The 16,746-nt window shown below is 14.3% G+C and overlaps 3 protein-coding genes across 3 annotated transcripts, besides 28 other annotated features; 2 read left to right on the plus strand and 1 right to left on the minus strand. All coding sequences in view use genetic code 6, as the record gives it.

Annotated features, from left to right (window-relative positions):
- Window positions 1-1,103: 1,103 nt before the first annotated feature.
- Window positions 1,104-1,147: a microsatellite.
- Window positions 1,148-1,517: 370 nt separating this feature from the next.
- Window positions 1,518-1,578: a microsatellite.
- Window positions 1,562-1,630: a microsatellite.
- Window positions 1,563-1,624: a microsatellite.
- Window positions 1,564-1,618: a microsatellite.
- Window positions 1,631-1,690: 60 nt separating the features above from the next.
- Window positions 1,691-1,741: a microsatellite.
- Window positions 1,702-1,735: a microsatellite.
- Window positions 1,742-2,624: 883 nt separating the features above from the next.
- Window positions 2,625-2,659: a microsatellite.
- A 923-nt stretch (window positions 2,660-3,582) lies between these two features.
- Window positions 3,583-3,645: a microsatellite.
- An 876-nt stretch (window positions 3,646-4,521) lies between these two features.
- Window positions 4,522-4,583: a microsatellite.
- A 168-nt stretch (window positions 4,584-4,751) lies between these two features.
- Window positions 4,752-4,819: a microsatellite.
- Window positions 4,820-6,456: 1,637 nt separating this feature from the next.
- Window positions 6,457-6,490: a microsatellite.
- A 374-nt stretch (window positions 6,491-6,864) lies between these two features.
- Window positions 6,865-6,899: a microsatellite.
- A 1,146-nt stretch (window positions 6,900-8,045) lies between these two features.
- Window positions 8,046-8,115: a microsatellite.
- Window positions 8,046-8,118: a microsatellite.
- Window positions 8,047-8,118: a microsatellite.
- Window positions 8,119-8,340: 222 nt separating this feature from the next.
- Window positions 8,341-8,401: a microsatellite.
- A 2,005-nt stretch (window positions 8,402-10,406) lies between these two features.
- Window positions 10,407-10,446: a microsatellite.
- A 562-nt stretch (window positions 10,447-11,008) lies between these two features.
- Window positions 11,009-11,079: a microsatellite.
- A 696-nt stretch (window positions 11,080-11,775) lies between these two features.
- IMG5_002760 (ufm1-conjugating enzyme 1, putative) lies at window positions 11,776-12,517 on the minus strand (the record flags this gene model as incomplete). Its single annotated transcript, XM_004039999.1, has 6 exons — window positions 11,776-11,841; window positions 11,897-11,987; window positions 12,046-12,122; window positions 12,166-12,229; window positions 12,286-12,405; window positions 12,453-12,517. 6 exons carry the CDS (start codon window positions 12,515-12,517, stop codon window positions 11,776-11,778), a joined length of 483 nt encoding a protein of 160 aa, XP_004040047.1.
- A 1,042-nt stretch (window positions 12,518-13,559) lies between these two features.
- Window positions 13,560-13,607: a microsatellite.
- Window positions 13,575-13,653: a microsatellite.
- Window positions 13,595-13,653: a microsatellite.
- A 78-nt stretch (window positions 13,654-13,731) lies between these two features.
- Window positions 13,732-13,788: a microsatellite.
- Window positions 13,733-13,844: a microsatellite.
- Window positions 13,776-13,816: a microsatellite.
- Window positions 13,781-13,820: a microsatellite.
- Window positions 13,785-13,838: a microsatellite.
- Window positions 13,833-13,880: a microsatellite.
- A 16-nt stretch (window positions 13,881-13,896) lies between these two features.
- IMG5_002770 (hypothetical protein) lies at window positions 13,897-14,354 on the plus strand (the record flags this gene model as incomplete). The annotated part of the gene is made up of 2 exons (XM_004040000.1): window positions 13,897-14,038; window positions 14,095-14,354. The coding sequence occupies 2 exons, from the start codon at window positions 13,897-13,899 to the stop codon at window positions 14,352-14,354; spliced, it is 402 nt and encodes a 133-aa protein (XP_004040048.1).
- A 219-nt stretch (window positions 14,355-14,573) lies between these two features.
- On the plus strand, window positions 14,574-15,083 carry IMG5_002780 (hypothetical protein; the record flags this gene model as incomplete). The annotated part of the gene is made up of 3 exons (XM_004040001.1): window positions 14,574-14,703; window positions 14,798-14,847; window positions 14,913-15,083. The coding sequence occupies 3 exons, from the start codon at window positions 14,574-14,576 to the stop codon at window positions 15,081-15,083; spliced, it is 351 nt and encodes a 116-aa protein (XP_004040049.1).
- Between the last annotated feature and the right edge of the window lie 1,663 nt (window positions 15,084-16,746).

A 16,746-nucleotide genomic window follows, 5' to 3' on the forward strand; every position in this document is an offset into this window, starting at 1 on the left:
TTTTAATATTTTTTCCTCAATCCCCTCTATTTCTAAATCAAAAACTCGTATTTTGTTTGTATTCAAACAATTTCCAGCAAAAAAATCTTCAGGAAGGTATTTTTCTAAAAATTTTTCCACTTAAGAATTATCACTGTATATATTTTAATTATATAAAGCCAAAATAAATATATAGCAGCCTTTACCAGTTATTTTATCTCCTTTTCTAAAATTTAACCACATAATACTCTTTAATTAAATTTCTTTAGTTAATCTATCATAGTATCTATCATATTAATGTACTTATCCATATCTAATTTTTGGAAAAATAATTCTTAGTTCAACTTTTTTCCTAAATATAGTTTAATTTATCATATATGTTATATGTATTTTTATTATTTTTTTTTAAAAAATAAATACCAATCTGGTTCATTACTATCTTTTATTGGATCAGGTTCATTAATTGTTTAGATTTTTTTTTCTTATTTTTATTTTTCAATTAAATTTTAACGATTATATATTTTTTTTCTAGACTCAAATGTATATCTATTTATTTTTTTACCTCTGCCCTTTTTACATTAATTTATTTAATTATTTTTTTATTAAATTAATATAATTAAAATATATATATATATAAATATATTTATATGTATAATTTTTTTATATAAATATTTAAATTTTTTTTACTTTTGCGCATCCTATTCCATATTAAACCATACATTTTCTAATATTAGCCTTAGATATATTAAATATTTTAGATGCCTTATTAACAGTCATTTCTTGATTATTCATGAATAAATATATCATTTAATTAATTTTTTCAGGATTAATTTAATCGAATTCTTATTTTTCTAATCTTTTTTTAATCCTTTTTTTTTTGTTTTCTTATTTTATTTTAAATTCTTCGTTTTTTTATTTTTCTCTATGTTAAGAAACACTAGTTTAAGAAGAAGAACTCTAATTTTTGTCATTTATAGGTGATAAATTATAAAAACTTTCATTACATTTAATTTCATTCATTTTTTTTTTTTAAATTAAACTTAGAAGCTTTTAAATTAAATTAAATTACTCTTATTTTTTTTTTTTATTATTTTTTTAAATTAAAATGAAAATAAATTTTATAATTTTTGTTTTTTTTTTTTTGATTTTTTTTGTTTTTTTTTTTTTTAAATATATGTTATAATATTGTTTAAATCAATTTCAATTTACAAAATTTTGGAAGGTAAAAAATATTTGACAAAAAAAGTTTATTTATTTATTAATATTATAAAAGAGATTTATAATATTTTTTTTTTAAAAAAAATCTAATTTGAAATTTTAATCTATTTTTAAATATATCTATTAATTTTTAAAAAGTTAGAAGAAAAAAAAATAGAATTAAAATTAAATAAATTATATATTTATTTAATTCTATTATTATTATTTTTTTAAAAAATATCAATAATAATTATTAAATTAATTAAAAGACTATTTTTTTATTTTTATTAAAATATAAAATGATTATATAATAATTTGTTTTATACAAACAAAATAACATATATTTTTTTAATAAAATAATAATATATTTATTTTTCTATAAAAAAATATATTATTATTTTTATATTAATTATATTATATTTTATTTATTATATATATTATTGATTATTTTTAAAAAGAAAAAATTATTACCTATAATGCATGCATAAATATATTTTTGAATTTTCCTTTTAATTATATATTTTAATATATATATATATATATATATATATATATATATTTTATAATTAAAAAAAAAAAAAATCGTTATTAATTATTAAGATTTAAAATATATAAATAGATAGATAGATATTAAATAAAAAAATATATAATGTAATAACTTTAATATATAAAAATATAAATCTATTTAAATCTATATAATATTAGAATTTTTCATTAAGTTAAAGCATTTTATATATTTTTAAAATCCAATAAACTTTCAAAGCATAGAATTTGCGAATATTTATTAACAATTAAAGGTCCATACAAATATAAGTCATCATTTTATTTATCTTAATTAACTTAAATATTTTACAATATAATATTCCACCCAAAGCTTTTTAACAAATCATTAATAAAATAATCACTATTAATATTGAAATCTTCCTTATATTTTTTTGATCTTTTTTTTTAATCTTTTCCTTCTTTTTCCTCCTTTTTATAATAAGACTCATCTAAAATAAAAAATACACCTTTTTCCTCATTTTTTTATTAATTAAAAACTGTCGCCTTTATTCCTAAAATTGTATCCTAGAATCCCAAAAAACTTAAAGTTATTAAATATTTATAATTATCTTCATTATAAAAAGATCTTTAATGTAAACCTATTATATTATTCTTTTTTTATATACTATTTTAATTAAATCTATCATAGTCATCTTATTCTAATGCTATTTTTTTGTTTTTATATTTAAAAATAATTTTATTTTAATATATAAAATTTACGTTTTTCAAATACATATAGGTAATATTATTTAGATAAAAGATTACAAACCATAATTTTTTCATTCTTATCTAAAGTCTCATAATCAGTTCCAAATTCTTTCCATAAATCACAAAATTTAACTTCTATAAATCCAAATGCTTATACTTTATTATCATTTGGACCTTATTTTTGTTAAACAAAAAATAAAATATAAAATATATAAAAATATAAAAATAAAAATAAACTAAAAGTTTCAAAAGTATTTTTAAGAAAAATTTTAAACATCTATTTAATTTAATCTTCGTATACATAAAAAATCTATGCCTTGATATTATTTTTTAAAAAAAGATGCAATTTCAATAGCTTATTACTCTATTTAAGATTATATGTAATAATACTATTAATTTTCAATTCTTCCTTTAAAAAATTTTAAACACATTCTAAATATTTATTAAAAATATTTATGAAATTTTCTAAATTTTTAACACAAACAGATTCACTAGAAACTACACACATTTTCCTATTTGAATATTTATTCATAAATTTATCTAAGTTATTTTATTTATCAACTACTATATTAATAACATCTTTATAATATTCTCTATATTTCTCGTTTAAATCGATTTTTTTGAATAATTCTTCTTTACATTAATCATCAATTTCTACATCAATTCTTAATGTATCTTTATTATTTATCTGTGTTAAAATAATCACGTATTAATTATTTAAAATATGATACATATCCACAGTACATTCTTTTTCGAAAAAAAATATTTTCCAATCAAATTTATGAGTTATACCTACTGGTTTTGGTAATAAAGCAACTTTGGAATCTTCAAGATGGTTAGCATTTTCTTTTACAGTTAAAAAAGGAAGAATAAAATATAAAATAAAGTCCTCTAAATTCTGTATAGTTGAAAAAGGCTTCTAATAAGGTAAAATTAAATCAAATTCAATAAAATCAAGAGCTTATTATAATTTAGATAACTGTATTTTTTCTTTTTTTGTTTATACTTATGTATATGTATTAGTTCCCCATATTATTACAGATTCAGATGTTAAATCAAAATTAATTCTATATATATTATTATTAATTTATATCATTTTCCATGCATGCCACAATGGAATATTACTATTTTTTAAGAATTCTCTATATGTTTTTTTATATATTAATTTATATATATATATAAATATATAAATATATAAATATATATATATATAATATAAAATTTTATTTTATTAACTCTATTTTTGGAGTTTAAATTAACTAATTTTAAATATAATCATTCTTAACTTTAATACTATCAAACTTTTATAAAGAATCATTTTAAGATACTTTTTTCTAAATCTAATTATTGATAATTCTTATATTACCTGGACTATTTCTACCTCCATTTAAATCATAGCTATTTTAGTTTAAAAGACTTTTTTATTTTTTTGCCTTTAAGAAAAGTCTTTATTTGTATATTAACTTAATGGACTTTAGTCTTAATTAGTATCTTCTTAATTTTTAATAGTATCATTTTCCTATTAAAAACTTTCCATCATAGCATATTAAGTGTTTTTCTCTATACTAGGAAATTTATATAAGACATCTGTATTTTAATTATTATTTTTTTAAATAACTTCCTGAGCAGAAAAATAATTTTTTCGATTTGAATCTTATATTAAAGTATTTTAAGGTTTTTATTTATAAAATATATTTTATATAGTTTAGGGCTTTTATTCAGACTCTTTAATTTAATTTTAATTTTTTTCTAACTTTATTTCATCATTTTTATTTTCTTCTTTTTTAATTATTTATTGTTTTTTAATTTTATCTTCTAATTAAATTGAATCTTATTTTTTAATTATTGTTTATTACTTTTTAAAAATATGTTCTTCTTTTTGTTAAATATTTTCCTCATTTTTATTATTTTTTAAATAATCATTTTTTATAATTAAAGGAGTATTTTATAATTAAAGATTTATTTCAACATTTTATTGTGAATTACTTTTTACTTAAGTTATGTTATGACTAGAAGTATAACTATCTTCTTCTTATATTTATTTTATAATTCCTTTTTTTTAACTACCTAAAAAAATATTATTACGATTTTAAATATTATTATTTTTATTATTATTATTATTATTATTAATTATTATTATTATTATTTATATTATTCTTAATCTAAATCAAAATTTAAATCTATTTCATCTATTTATTTTATAGTTTATTTTTAATTATTTATTTGTAATAACTTTTCTTATTAATTTTTTATGTTTTCTTGCATTTTCATTTACTCATCTATTTTTTAAATATTTTATATATATGTTTATTTGTTTTATTGTTTTATTATTTCTTCATTTTATTATTTTTAATTAATATTAATTATATTATTTTTATTTTTATTATTATTACTATCAATGTTTATTTCCTATTAATCATTTTCATCAACTTTTTAATTTTGTAAACTTTATTTTCTTATATAAGCTACTCAATTTATTTTCTAACTACATAAATTTAATCTAATTAAATTTTGTTATATTTTACAAATAATCATCTAATTTAATTAAAATTTATTATTAATCTCCATCATTACTCCATTAAGTTTCATCTTTTTTTATTTAACTATGAGTTTATTTTACAGTAATTTATGTATCCGAAGTTTTACTTGAAAACTGTTATTATTATTTATATTTTTTTATAGAAAAAGCTGAAGGCGAAGTGCAGGAATCCAAAAATTAATTTTAATGGTTAAAAGGACTTGTTTTTTTGATATTATTAGCCACTTCTTCTTATTAATTTGCTTAAGTTTCTTAATTTTTATTTTAAAAATATTATTACTTAGACTAACTATTGCCTATAGAATTTTTAAAAAGATCAAAATTTTCATTTTTGTTTGAATAAGAAAAACCAGTTCCAATATTTTTTTCTTATTTTAAATTTAGGCTTTAAAATATTTCTTCTTAAGATTCATATATATGAGGGTTTTATTCATTTTTTGTCTGGGATTTTTTTATTATATAGGAAGATGGATTATTAATAAAATTACTACTGTTTGTGTTTTTTTATAATTTCGTAAATGATTTATAGAACGGTTTTTATCTTTTTATTAAATAATTATTTTTTTTGCTTTATTTTGTTGTGTATTTTTCTTTACAAAAACTAACTAAGTTTAATATACGATTTTCAATGTTTTTTTAACCAAATTATTTGAAAAAAAAGTCTCCTGAACTTTTAAAACTATTAACGAAATTTTCTTCTTTTTCCAATTATAATTTTTGCAAATAAAACTCAAACTTTTTGAGAAGTATGTCTTTTTTTTCATTATTAATTAAGTAGGCATTACAGAATTTTTATCCGTTTGTAAATGCTTTTATTGCATGGTCAAAATATATCAAATTTGTTTAATAATCATTTATATTAGTGATTATTTATCCTAAATTAATGCATGATAAACCTAAATTATAATAAGAAATTAATAAAATAATTATTAATTATTTAAAATCTTAATCTTCTTTTAAATCTTCGAAAAACCTATAATCTATTTGGTTAAAAATCTTAATTATATTTATTTAAAAAATATGTATAAAAAAATTATTTTATAAGGTACATATTATTCTATATTGTTAATACAATATTGGGAATATGATTTAGCTTTTTTATATTTGTTTTATTCTAAATAAAGTCCTGTCAAATTATTTATAACAATATATTTTTAAATTAAATTCAGACATAAATTTTCTATATCTTCAATATTTGAATTTTATGAGTTTTTAAATCGAATTAAAAGTAGTTTTTTAAACAGAATTTGTATATTTTTTTTGATATTAATATTTATTGATTTCTAAATTAATATATAATATATATAGAATATAAAAAATTAATTTAAATTTTGTACTTTGCTGCTATAACTCCTAGATTTTAAAAAACATTTAGTTCGATTTATTTAAGTTAGGTTTATTAAATGAGTTTTAAAGATGATTCTAATATATCAAAACATAATAAAACTTCTCCTTTATTTATATTTATTAATATATATTTATTTATTTTTAAAACAAAAAAACTAAAAAAATAAAAAAATAAAACCGTTTTGAATGTATTTATAAGATTACATTGTAAATATTTTTACTATTTAGATTATTATTTTAGTACTTAACTAAGTTGTATTTTGAGATTAAAGAATAAGAATTGAAAGTATTTCTATTTATTGCTTGAATTCTGTATATTTGATATTTTGCTATTTTTTATTTTTTATTCATTTTTTTTTAATTAATATATTATTATGAATGTTTATTACAAAGATATAAAATTAATTTATATGTTTACTGAGCCATATTATTAAATTATTTGAATTATATTTTCTTATAAATATTGTTAATTTATATCTTCATTAAAGAAATCTTTTTGATTTTATTATGTAGTTTTTATACTTTTCATTTGAAGATAATGTTAATATATATAAATATATATGAATTAAATATATTTTGAATTAAAATTATTTTTATTTAATAATTTTTTTTTTTTTTTTAAATTTTATTAAAAAAAAATAATTAATTTTTTTATAAATATTGACTTTTAAACAAAACAAAAAATATAAAGTAGAAAAATATTTCCAAAAAAAAAAAAAATATCTCAAAAATATATTTATATTATATATTTAATTTTATTTTTTTAAATATTAGATTTATTTTTCATTTAAAATTAAAAAAGTAATCAGTATATATATAATTGCAATGTATGTTTTTTTTTATACTTAAAAGAAAATAAAATTAAAGTGCATTTTCTTTATATAATAGAGTATTCCTATAATATTATTTATATCTGAATTTTATATCACCCAAATAAAATAAATCACATTTATTTTTAAACAGTATATAAATTTAGCTATAATTTTAATTTCTACATATAATTTTTTACTCATTTCAATTATCAGATTAATGAAAATAGTTGATTTATAAGGTTCTTATTTGTATTTTTATATACTCTTAAAACTTTCTAAATTTGAAAAAAATGTAAAAATGATGTGATTTTTTTTAAATTTATTTAAATGTATATTTTAAAAATATTATTAGAAAATCTAATTAAATAAAAAATCTTAATAAATTAGTCTTAATAAATATTCAAAATAAATTATATTTTTATAATATATAGTTTTAATAGTTCTATATTAATTTTTATTATATTATAAAACAAGTTATTTTATCTTCCATTAAAGTTTTAAATTAGAAAGCTAAAAAAATAATTATATTTTTATTCAAAATTTATATAAAAAAAATAAATAACTTTTTATAATATTAATTTATTTAAGAACGCTTTTTATCTGTTATTAATATTATTTTTTGATATTGTTTTTTATATATTGTTTATTTTTTCTAAAAAAATCAATAAACAAAAAAAGAAAGTTGAGAGAAAAATTAAAATAGACAATATAAAAAAATAATAATTCATTTGGAATTTTCTGATTTGATTATTAATCATAGATTTCTTTTTTTCCTAATATATATATATATTAGTTTTAAAATATATATTTAATTTTTTATTTATTGCTAACATAGAAGTTCATTCTAGTTATTAATATAGGACTAAGTTTCTTAAAATCAAATTTTATTTATGAGTATATTTGGGAATTTCAGAATGCGAATTTTAATTTATTTTAGTATTTTATTTTTTTATTTTAAATTTTTTATTTTAATTTATTTTATTTTATTTTTTTGAATAATTTAATTAACAAAATTTTAATTAGAAAAGAAATTTAGAATATTGTGTCTATAAAATATTTTATTTTTCTTTTAAAAAATATTGTTTTGTATTGAATATTTTCTTTTTCATATAAGATATTTTGTATATAAAAAAAAACATCAATATTTTTTATATATAGTATATAATAAAAATTAATATATGTAATAATTATTTAATATAATTATAACATATTTATTATATATATATATATATATATATATATATATATATATATATATATATATATATATATATATCTTTATTTATATTTTTTGTTCATATTTAATTAATAATTTCGAATTTTTTAGCTTGTTTAGCTTCTTCTGAATCATCTTTAATAAAAACACTCCAAAATATAGCAAATAAAACAACACATATTGCAAAATACTCTGCATATTTTATATTTAATTAATTTTGGTTAAAAATTAATTAAGTATTTTAATTAAAAAAGCCATCAAATAAATCATTAAAAAGTTTATAATAAATATTATCTATAATTTCAAATTACTTATAAATATTTAAAATTTATTAAACTCCTTTATCTTATTAGGTCAAAATTTTTTCTAAATCTTACCCAATAATAGGCAGTCCAGTTTAAATATTTAATTTATATTTTTATTCACTTCCAGTACATACTTAAATAGATTTTACATCATTTTTTATTATTTCAAGGGAACAAATATTAGTTTCATATAAATATTTATGCCATAAATTTTGAAATCTGTTATTTTTTTCATTTATAGTAATAAGCATTTATTTATAATCTTTAAATGATTAATTTTTTTTTTCATCAAAATAATTATCTTGGTTATTTAATTTATATAAGCTTTAAATTTATAATTATCTATAATTTTGATAAATTGTATTTTATGTTTTAGCCAGTTTAAAACTTGTATTTAATAAAAAACCATAAAAAATTGAAATCTAATCATATAAAATGTATAAAATACCCAAAATTAACACAAAGCATATAAAATGAAGAACTAAATGTGTCGTATATGTATTTTGGCTCATTCTGGATTGTTTTTTTCTTGATTTTTTATTTCTTTCTATAAATTCATCGTATGTATGTGGAATAAAAAAACATTAAAATATTACACTAAAGAATATTGTTAATCCAAAAAAACTTAAATAAAAGTAAATAAAGAGTCTTTGTTCATTTATTCAAGTTTTTAATTAAAAAAGTATCCTCTAGTTATGTAAATTATCTATTTATATTATTTGAAAGTTGTATATTATAGTTTATATCTTTTTAATTTTCAAAAGTTATTTATTTATATTATAATAATTCTTAAAGGGCATCATTTAAAATTAAATCTTTTCCTTAAATTTAAAATTAATACTCGATTTCATTTAACTTAAAATTCATATTATTTTGGTTTTGTAATTCATTTGCTATTATTTTTTATTGTTCATTTATCTATTTATTAATATGTATATATATTATTTATATATTTATCATTATAGATTTTTTACATCATTCATATATTCTGAATATATTTTTTGTAAAGCATCTTCCTAAGTATTTATATTTAAAGAGTTATAATAACTTTTTATTTATGTTTTTATTAAAATTGTATATATTTTATTTACTTTTTAAATAATAAATATGAATGTATGTAATAATTTAAATCTAATACTTTCCTTGAAAATTAATTTAGAGTTTATAATTCCTTTAAATTAGTTTAGAATGGATATTATTGCTTTTAGAATATTAAAACTATGGATAAAAAAGAAACGAGAATTAATAGAAATATAAAAGAAGTTAAAATCTTTCCCATATATAATTATATTGAATATAATAAATATATATATAAAAAGTAAATATTTATTATTGATTTATTTTAAGAATAAATATTTAAAATAATTGAAAAACAAAACAAAACATATAAATAAACATTCATGTCTAATCATTTTTATTGTAATTACTTTTAACATTATATTTTTTTATTTTTTCTGTATTTTTTTGTATATTTAAAATAAATAAAAGGAAAAAAATAGTTTATGGTTCATTTTATAAAAAAAAATAACATATAAAGTCAAAAAAAAACCATGCAATATGTTAATTTGTTTATATATTTTTATATAAAATTCATATTTTATTAAAAACTCATTATAAAAAATACTTAGTTATTAATTTTATAAGATACTTTAGTTTATATTTAAAAAAAAATCATTTTTTACAATTTAATATTTTTTTAAAAAAATTACACTTTTAAATCAAAATAATTTAATAACATTTATTTTGTTAAATATTTTTATTAAAAAAATATATATTAAATAAAAAATTAAATTTTAAATATTTAAATTAATAAATTAAGATTATAAGTAAGTTAATATATAAATCTTATAAAAATAAATGTGGAAAATTATACTATTAAATTTGATATATATTGCTTTAAATATTCTAGTTTAATTTTTTTTTGGTTTTGGAATATTTATAAGTTTTTAAATAGTAATTATAATTAATTTAGGAATAGTATTAGAATATATACAAACGTTAAGTAAAATTAAAATAAATGAAAATAAGAAATTAATATATTTAAAAAGACTTTTATTTTTAACAGGATTATTATATGGTCCATTGTTAATTATAGTATAAACTTTAAAATTTTTAAAATATTTTTAAAAAATTGATGATTGTTGGATTATAAAAATGCTATAAATTAATGAAAAAAATAAGATTTAAAATATAATTATAAACGGCTTTTCAATAATTTTTAATTATTTATATGTATTTCACCTTTATAAAAAAATTAATTAATATTAATAAAAAATTAAATTCAAGGCAATAATATATATATAAGTCAAATTTAATCAGATAAAAAAAATTAAAGAAGTAATATGGAAAATCTTATTAGTAGTAATAATTAAAAATATAATAATAATAATATTAATAATATTAATAATAATAATAATAATAATAATAATAATATTTTTTTTTTAATAATTTAAATAATAGTAATTTTTTTCTTAGTAATATTTTTTTGTAAAATATATCATTAAATTAAAATTTAAATTACAATAATAATTAATTATTTCATAATTTATAATCAAATTTAAATAATTAATTTTATTAAAATAACAATTCAATTAACTAAATTAATTATTCCTAAAATTAGTTAAATAATCGTTTAAATAGTTAGGTATTATATAATGAAATAGAAGAGCTCTTTTAATAATATATTTAATAAACAGTTTTTAGTATAGAATCCTAATCTATAAAAAGTATGCATAATGAAAAAGAATGTGCCGTTTGTTTCGAATTTTATAATAAAAATTCAGATTAAAGTAATAATAGGATTATTACTTTGTAATGTGGGCATATTTTTCATATTATATGTTTAAAAAATGTTTTAAATATTCTGTAAATAGTTGTCTATATTGTAGAACGAAAATCATAAATAAGAAAAAAAAATTAATCATATTAGATTAAGGAAGAATAATTTTAATTTAATAATCTAATAATGAGGATAGTTAACACTAAGAAAGTTTAGAAAATGAATATATTTAAGAATGAAAAAAAAGATACTTCTTTTTTTTAATAAAAAATAAAAAAAAATTATTTTACATATAATTGTTAATTTAAAATAAAATTCATATATTATTATTATTTTTTAATTATTAAAAATCAATTTTTTTAAATAACTCCTTATTCAATTAAAATTGGTATTTCAGCTGCTAACCATGGTCCAAGCTATATATATTTTTAAAATAATTACATTTTTTTTAAATAACTTTCTATATATTACTCCTAATGCTAAGGCATGAGCTATTCCGAATTTGGGACAGTTTTTAGACCATAAAGGTGAGAAATGTATATCTAAACATATTTTTCCTCCTCTTTTTATTATATTAAATTTTTAAATTTATAAATTTTTTTTTAATTAATTTTGATTACCTATACATTTTATGTGTTTTTCCATCAAGTTCAGGTAATTCTAATTCAATAGGAGAAGAAGGATAAGTTGCTGGTATCTAATAATTATTTATTTATTATTTTTAATATTTTTTATTTTACTTCAAATTATAAGTCAAATTCATATCTAACTAAATTATGAATATACCAACATCTGCCTTTCCATCTTTTTTTTTTTTTTTAAATCAATTAAACTATTTTATTATTTTATTTTGATTTAACTTTTTTCCTTCTTTATCTGATTCAACTTTAAACCAATCATTATCTTAAGATTTATTAATTTCTATATATTTTATTAAGGCTATATATTCTTCTTTTAATCTGTCAATCCAATTCGGATTTCTTTTTATAAATATTTAATTTTTTAAACTTTTATGTGTTTTTTTTACCTTGGGCCTGTGTTAATTTTTAATAAAGGAATTTTCTCAACTACCGATCTTGTATCAGAATCCATTTTTTATTTGTTTAATAAATAAAAATATTTTTTTTTTTTTTTTATAATTAATATATATAAAATATAACAAAAGATAAAAATAAAAAACAGATTAATTATTGTATATAAAAATAAAGCTATTTTATTTATAAAGATAATGTACATAATCTCTAATATATAAATATTTATAATTTTTTTTATATTTATATATATATAAATTTTTTAATTTTTCTTTTTGAAATAAAACTAAAATTTAATTATTTTATTTAAATTATTTAGTTAATTTTAAATATTTATTTTTATGAAAAAATTAACTATTCATAGCTTTTGAACTATATTTTTTTAATAATATCCTTCAAGTTATTAAATAAACCCTTAATTAGGAAAAATTTTTCTTTTTTTATTAACAAAATTAAATGCTTATTTGAAAGTAAATTAATTTTTTTTCATAATATAAAGAATAACAATAGTTGCTGATCTACTCATACCCATATAGCAATGTACAAATACATTTCCTGTTTATAAATTTTAATCTATAAAATTATAAGTTTATTCAAAAAATTAATTTAATTAAAATTCGTGATGATCAAATGCTTCTAATTTTAAATGCTTTTTTTTTATAAAAAATTAATTAATATTTTATATTTAATGTAAATAAATACTTTTTATATTATTTCAGGAGGATATTATAATTAAGTTTAAGCAATAATTGTCAAAACTGCTTTTATATTTAATTCTTATAATTATTTAATATCTTTTGCATTAGTTAAATTCCCTAAATATAAACCACCTGTATTTTATTAATTTGGGGATATAATACAACTTATTTAATCTTGTTGCATATGAAAAAATAATATATTAAATAATTTATATTATAAAAAACATAAATTAAAAAGATATTATAATTAATTATAAATATATATTCATATTATTTTTAAATATATATAATATATGAATTAGATAAAACTAATCAATCAACATAAATAATTAATTAAATTTATATTAAAAAATTATATATAGATTAATTCAAATTAATAGATATTTAATATAAATTTAAATACCTATTTAATATTAATGCAATTTAATTTAATTTAATTTAATTTAATTTAATAAATTAAATTAAATAAATTAAATTAAATATATAATTAAAGTAAATTTATAAAATAAAATATTTAGTAAACTACCTATATTTAATAACATAAAATAATAATTATAAAATTTATAAAAAGAATTATAATTTAATATTTATATTAGATATATTTTCAAATTTAAAATTAATTATTAATATATTTATATATATATATTTATACATTTATATATATACTTATTATCATTTTTATATTAATATTTACTAAAAAATTATATTTATAAATAGTAAAAAATTTAAGCAATAAATATTAATGGAATAAAATAATTTAAAGTAGAATTTTACTAGAGTCCTCCCAGAACATTTGCATCTTTTTGTCGGAAAACCAGTAACAATTGTAGGTAAAATATTACAAAGTTTTAATGGATAATCAACAGTAAATTGTGGAGAAGAATGTATATAAAAATAAATAATTAATTTTAATTAAATTATAATTTTTTATTTTATTTAGAAGATGAAGTAATAATATTAGGATTAGATTCTAGTTAATTAAGCTAGAATTTATAATGTATTGAAATTAGAGGAATAGTTAAAGATAAAAAAATTATTTAAATGGATGAATTTACTGAATTCTTATAATAAGATTAAGAAAATTAATTTAGTAAAATAAAATTAAAAATTATATATAATTATTATAAAAAAGATTTTTAAATATATGATAAAATGGTAAAGTTAAGTTTGGCTTAATATAGAGATTTGTTTTAATATTGAAATAAATTGAAAAAAAAAAAAATTAAAAAATTAAAAATTTAATTTATATTTATTTTTGTTTGTCTTATTTTATCGAGGGAGCGAAAAAAAAAAAAAAAATTATTAAAAATATTAAAAATTTATATATTTTTTTTTTTTAAATAAATCTGCGCGTAAAAATATAAATATATAATTTGTATTAAAAATAATAAATAAAACTAAAAATTAACAATTAATAACATGGAAATTAACGATTTAAGATAATAATACACAAATAAAATGAGAATCGACTTGTCAAATGAGTTTATAAAACTTGAAAACGGTTAATTAAATCATAAGTATTTCCTTTGTAAAAGAGGATAATATTGGAGTGAATAAAATTAATAACAGCTTATAAAAGGAATATCTTAATGTGGTAAAATTATATAATAATTTGGACTTTTTAATTTTTTAAAAATTAAAAGGAGTAGGTAATTGGAATTAGATTAATTTATAATTTTTTAATGAAAAAGCTGTAATTTATTATTTAATTTCTTTAAATTATATAATTAATTTAATAAACTTTTATTTATTAAATAGAATGAAATTGAGCTAGAATTAAGATGTTGTATACTTCTTTCGATTAACGATTTAAGTGATTATCAAGGATAAAAATTAAGTGAAGATGAAATTTTATAATAATAAAAAATTAATTTATAAAAGGGTAAATAAGAAAATAAATTAAAAGATAATATTTACAATAAAATTTGAGTTTATAATAAATAATTTTTAATCTGTTTATATATAACATATTCATTCCAAAAAATAAAAAACTTATATAATGATTAAAAAATTAATTAATTCTTTTATTCCTATATATAAAGTTTTTATATTCAATTTATAAAATATAAAATTTAATATAAAAATAATATATGTAAAGTTATTATATAATTTATAATAAAATTCAATACAATTATTTAATTTTTTCATTCGATATATATACTCCAAATCCTCTAAGTATTTTAGTCATTTTTCGATTTTTTCCTTAATTTAGGTTTTTAGGTAACTTTATTAAAAAGTTTAATCTTAGTATTTAAAAAAAGAAAAAGTTTATGGATCTATGAAGATATCAAGTATATTAAGTGTTTATTATTTATAAAATAAAAAGAAATATTATAATATTTATATATCCTTAAATACATAAAATAAGTAAATTATATAAAAAATAATATAAAACAGTTTGTTACAATTATTAGTGTTTCTATAATAAATTTAAAAACGAGTTCTAAAATTAAAAAAGCAAATTAATATATAAAAATTCATAAAATATGTTTTTATAACTAATTTATATAAAAATATAAATTTAATTATAAATGTATTAAATTAGTACAAGAAAAATATAGTTTTAATTCATTTATATGAGCAATTTTATAAAAATTTAAAAAACTAAAAAATAACAAAATAAAAGTAACTAATTTTTTATTTTTTAATCTTTTAATCAATTTACAAATTAAAGATATAATAACAATAAATTAAAATAATAATATTATATAAAATAATACAATTAAAGATTATATAATAAAAAAAATTATTTTAATTTAGAAAGGAATCAATTTAATAAAGGTAAATTAGATAAAAACAACAAATAATAGTAATAGCATATATATTAATCTTTATCTTATTAATTACCAATTTGTATCAGTTTCGTTATTATGTCTTAGGGTTAAATCATTTTTAGGAGTGCCTAAACTATTAAAGTATATATCATATTGAACTATCATCTTGAATTAACTTATATTAATGTAAATTTGTTTGGATTTATGGTTAAAATTGGATATGTTATTAGTTTTTTTATTGTTTTATATAATAATTCTATTAAAAAATTTGAATTATGTTTAAATCTTATTTATTAATATTTAGTTAAAATAAAAAATTTAAAAAATATTATAAGTAAAATATTTTTTCACTTTAAAAATTAAATAGATTCTATTATAAATTTAAAAATTTCTTATATTATTTAAATATTTTGTAAGATATGTATTTTTAGAAATAATAATAAATATATATATAATATAAAAGTAATGTAAAATATATTTTAAATATATAAAAAAAATATATTTATAGAAATTCTTAATAATATAAATATTAATATTTTCATATTTAATTAAAAAGTGAACTATATATTAAATATTTATTCATTTTTAAAAAAAAATAGACACAAAATTAATTATTATAATTAAATAAATAAATTTATATAATTAAAAATTAAATAATATTTTAATAAAATATTTTTTTAATTTTCTTTACAATTTAAACTTTAAATTATATATACAAAATATTTTTTTTTTTTAAAAAAAAAAATATTATGTAATAATGAGTAATGCAAATATTAATATATTTTATATAAATGAAATATAAAAACTTGTTTTTTTTA

This window comes from Ichthyophthirius multifiliis (assembly GCF_000220395.1).
Source record: "Ichthyophthirius multifiliis unplaced genomic scaffold scaff_1120509249421, whole genome shotgun sequence".
In the NCBI taxonomy this organism is placed as follows: domain Eukaryota; phylum Ciliophora; class Oligohymenophorea; order Hymenostomatida; genus Ichthyophthirius; species Ichthyophthirius multifiliis.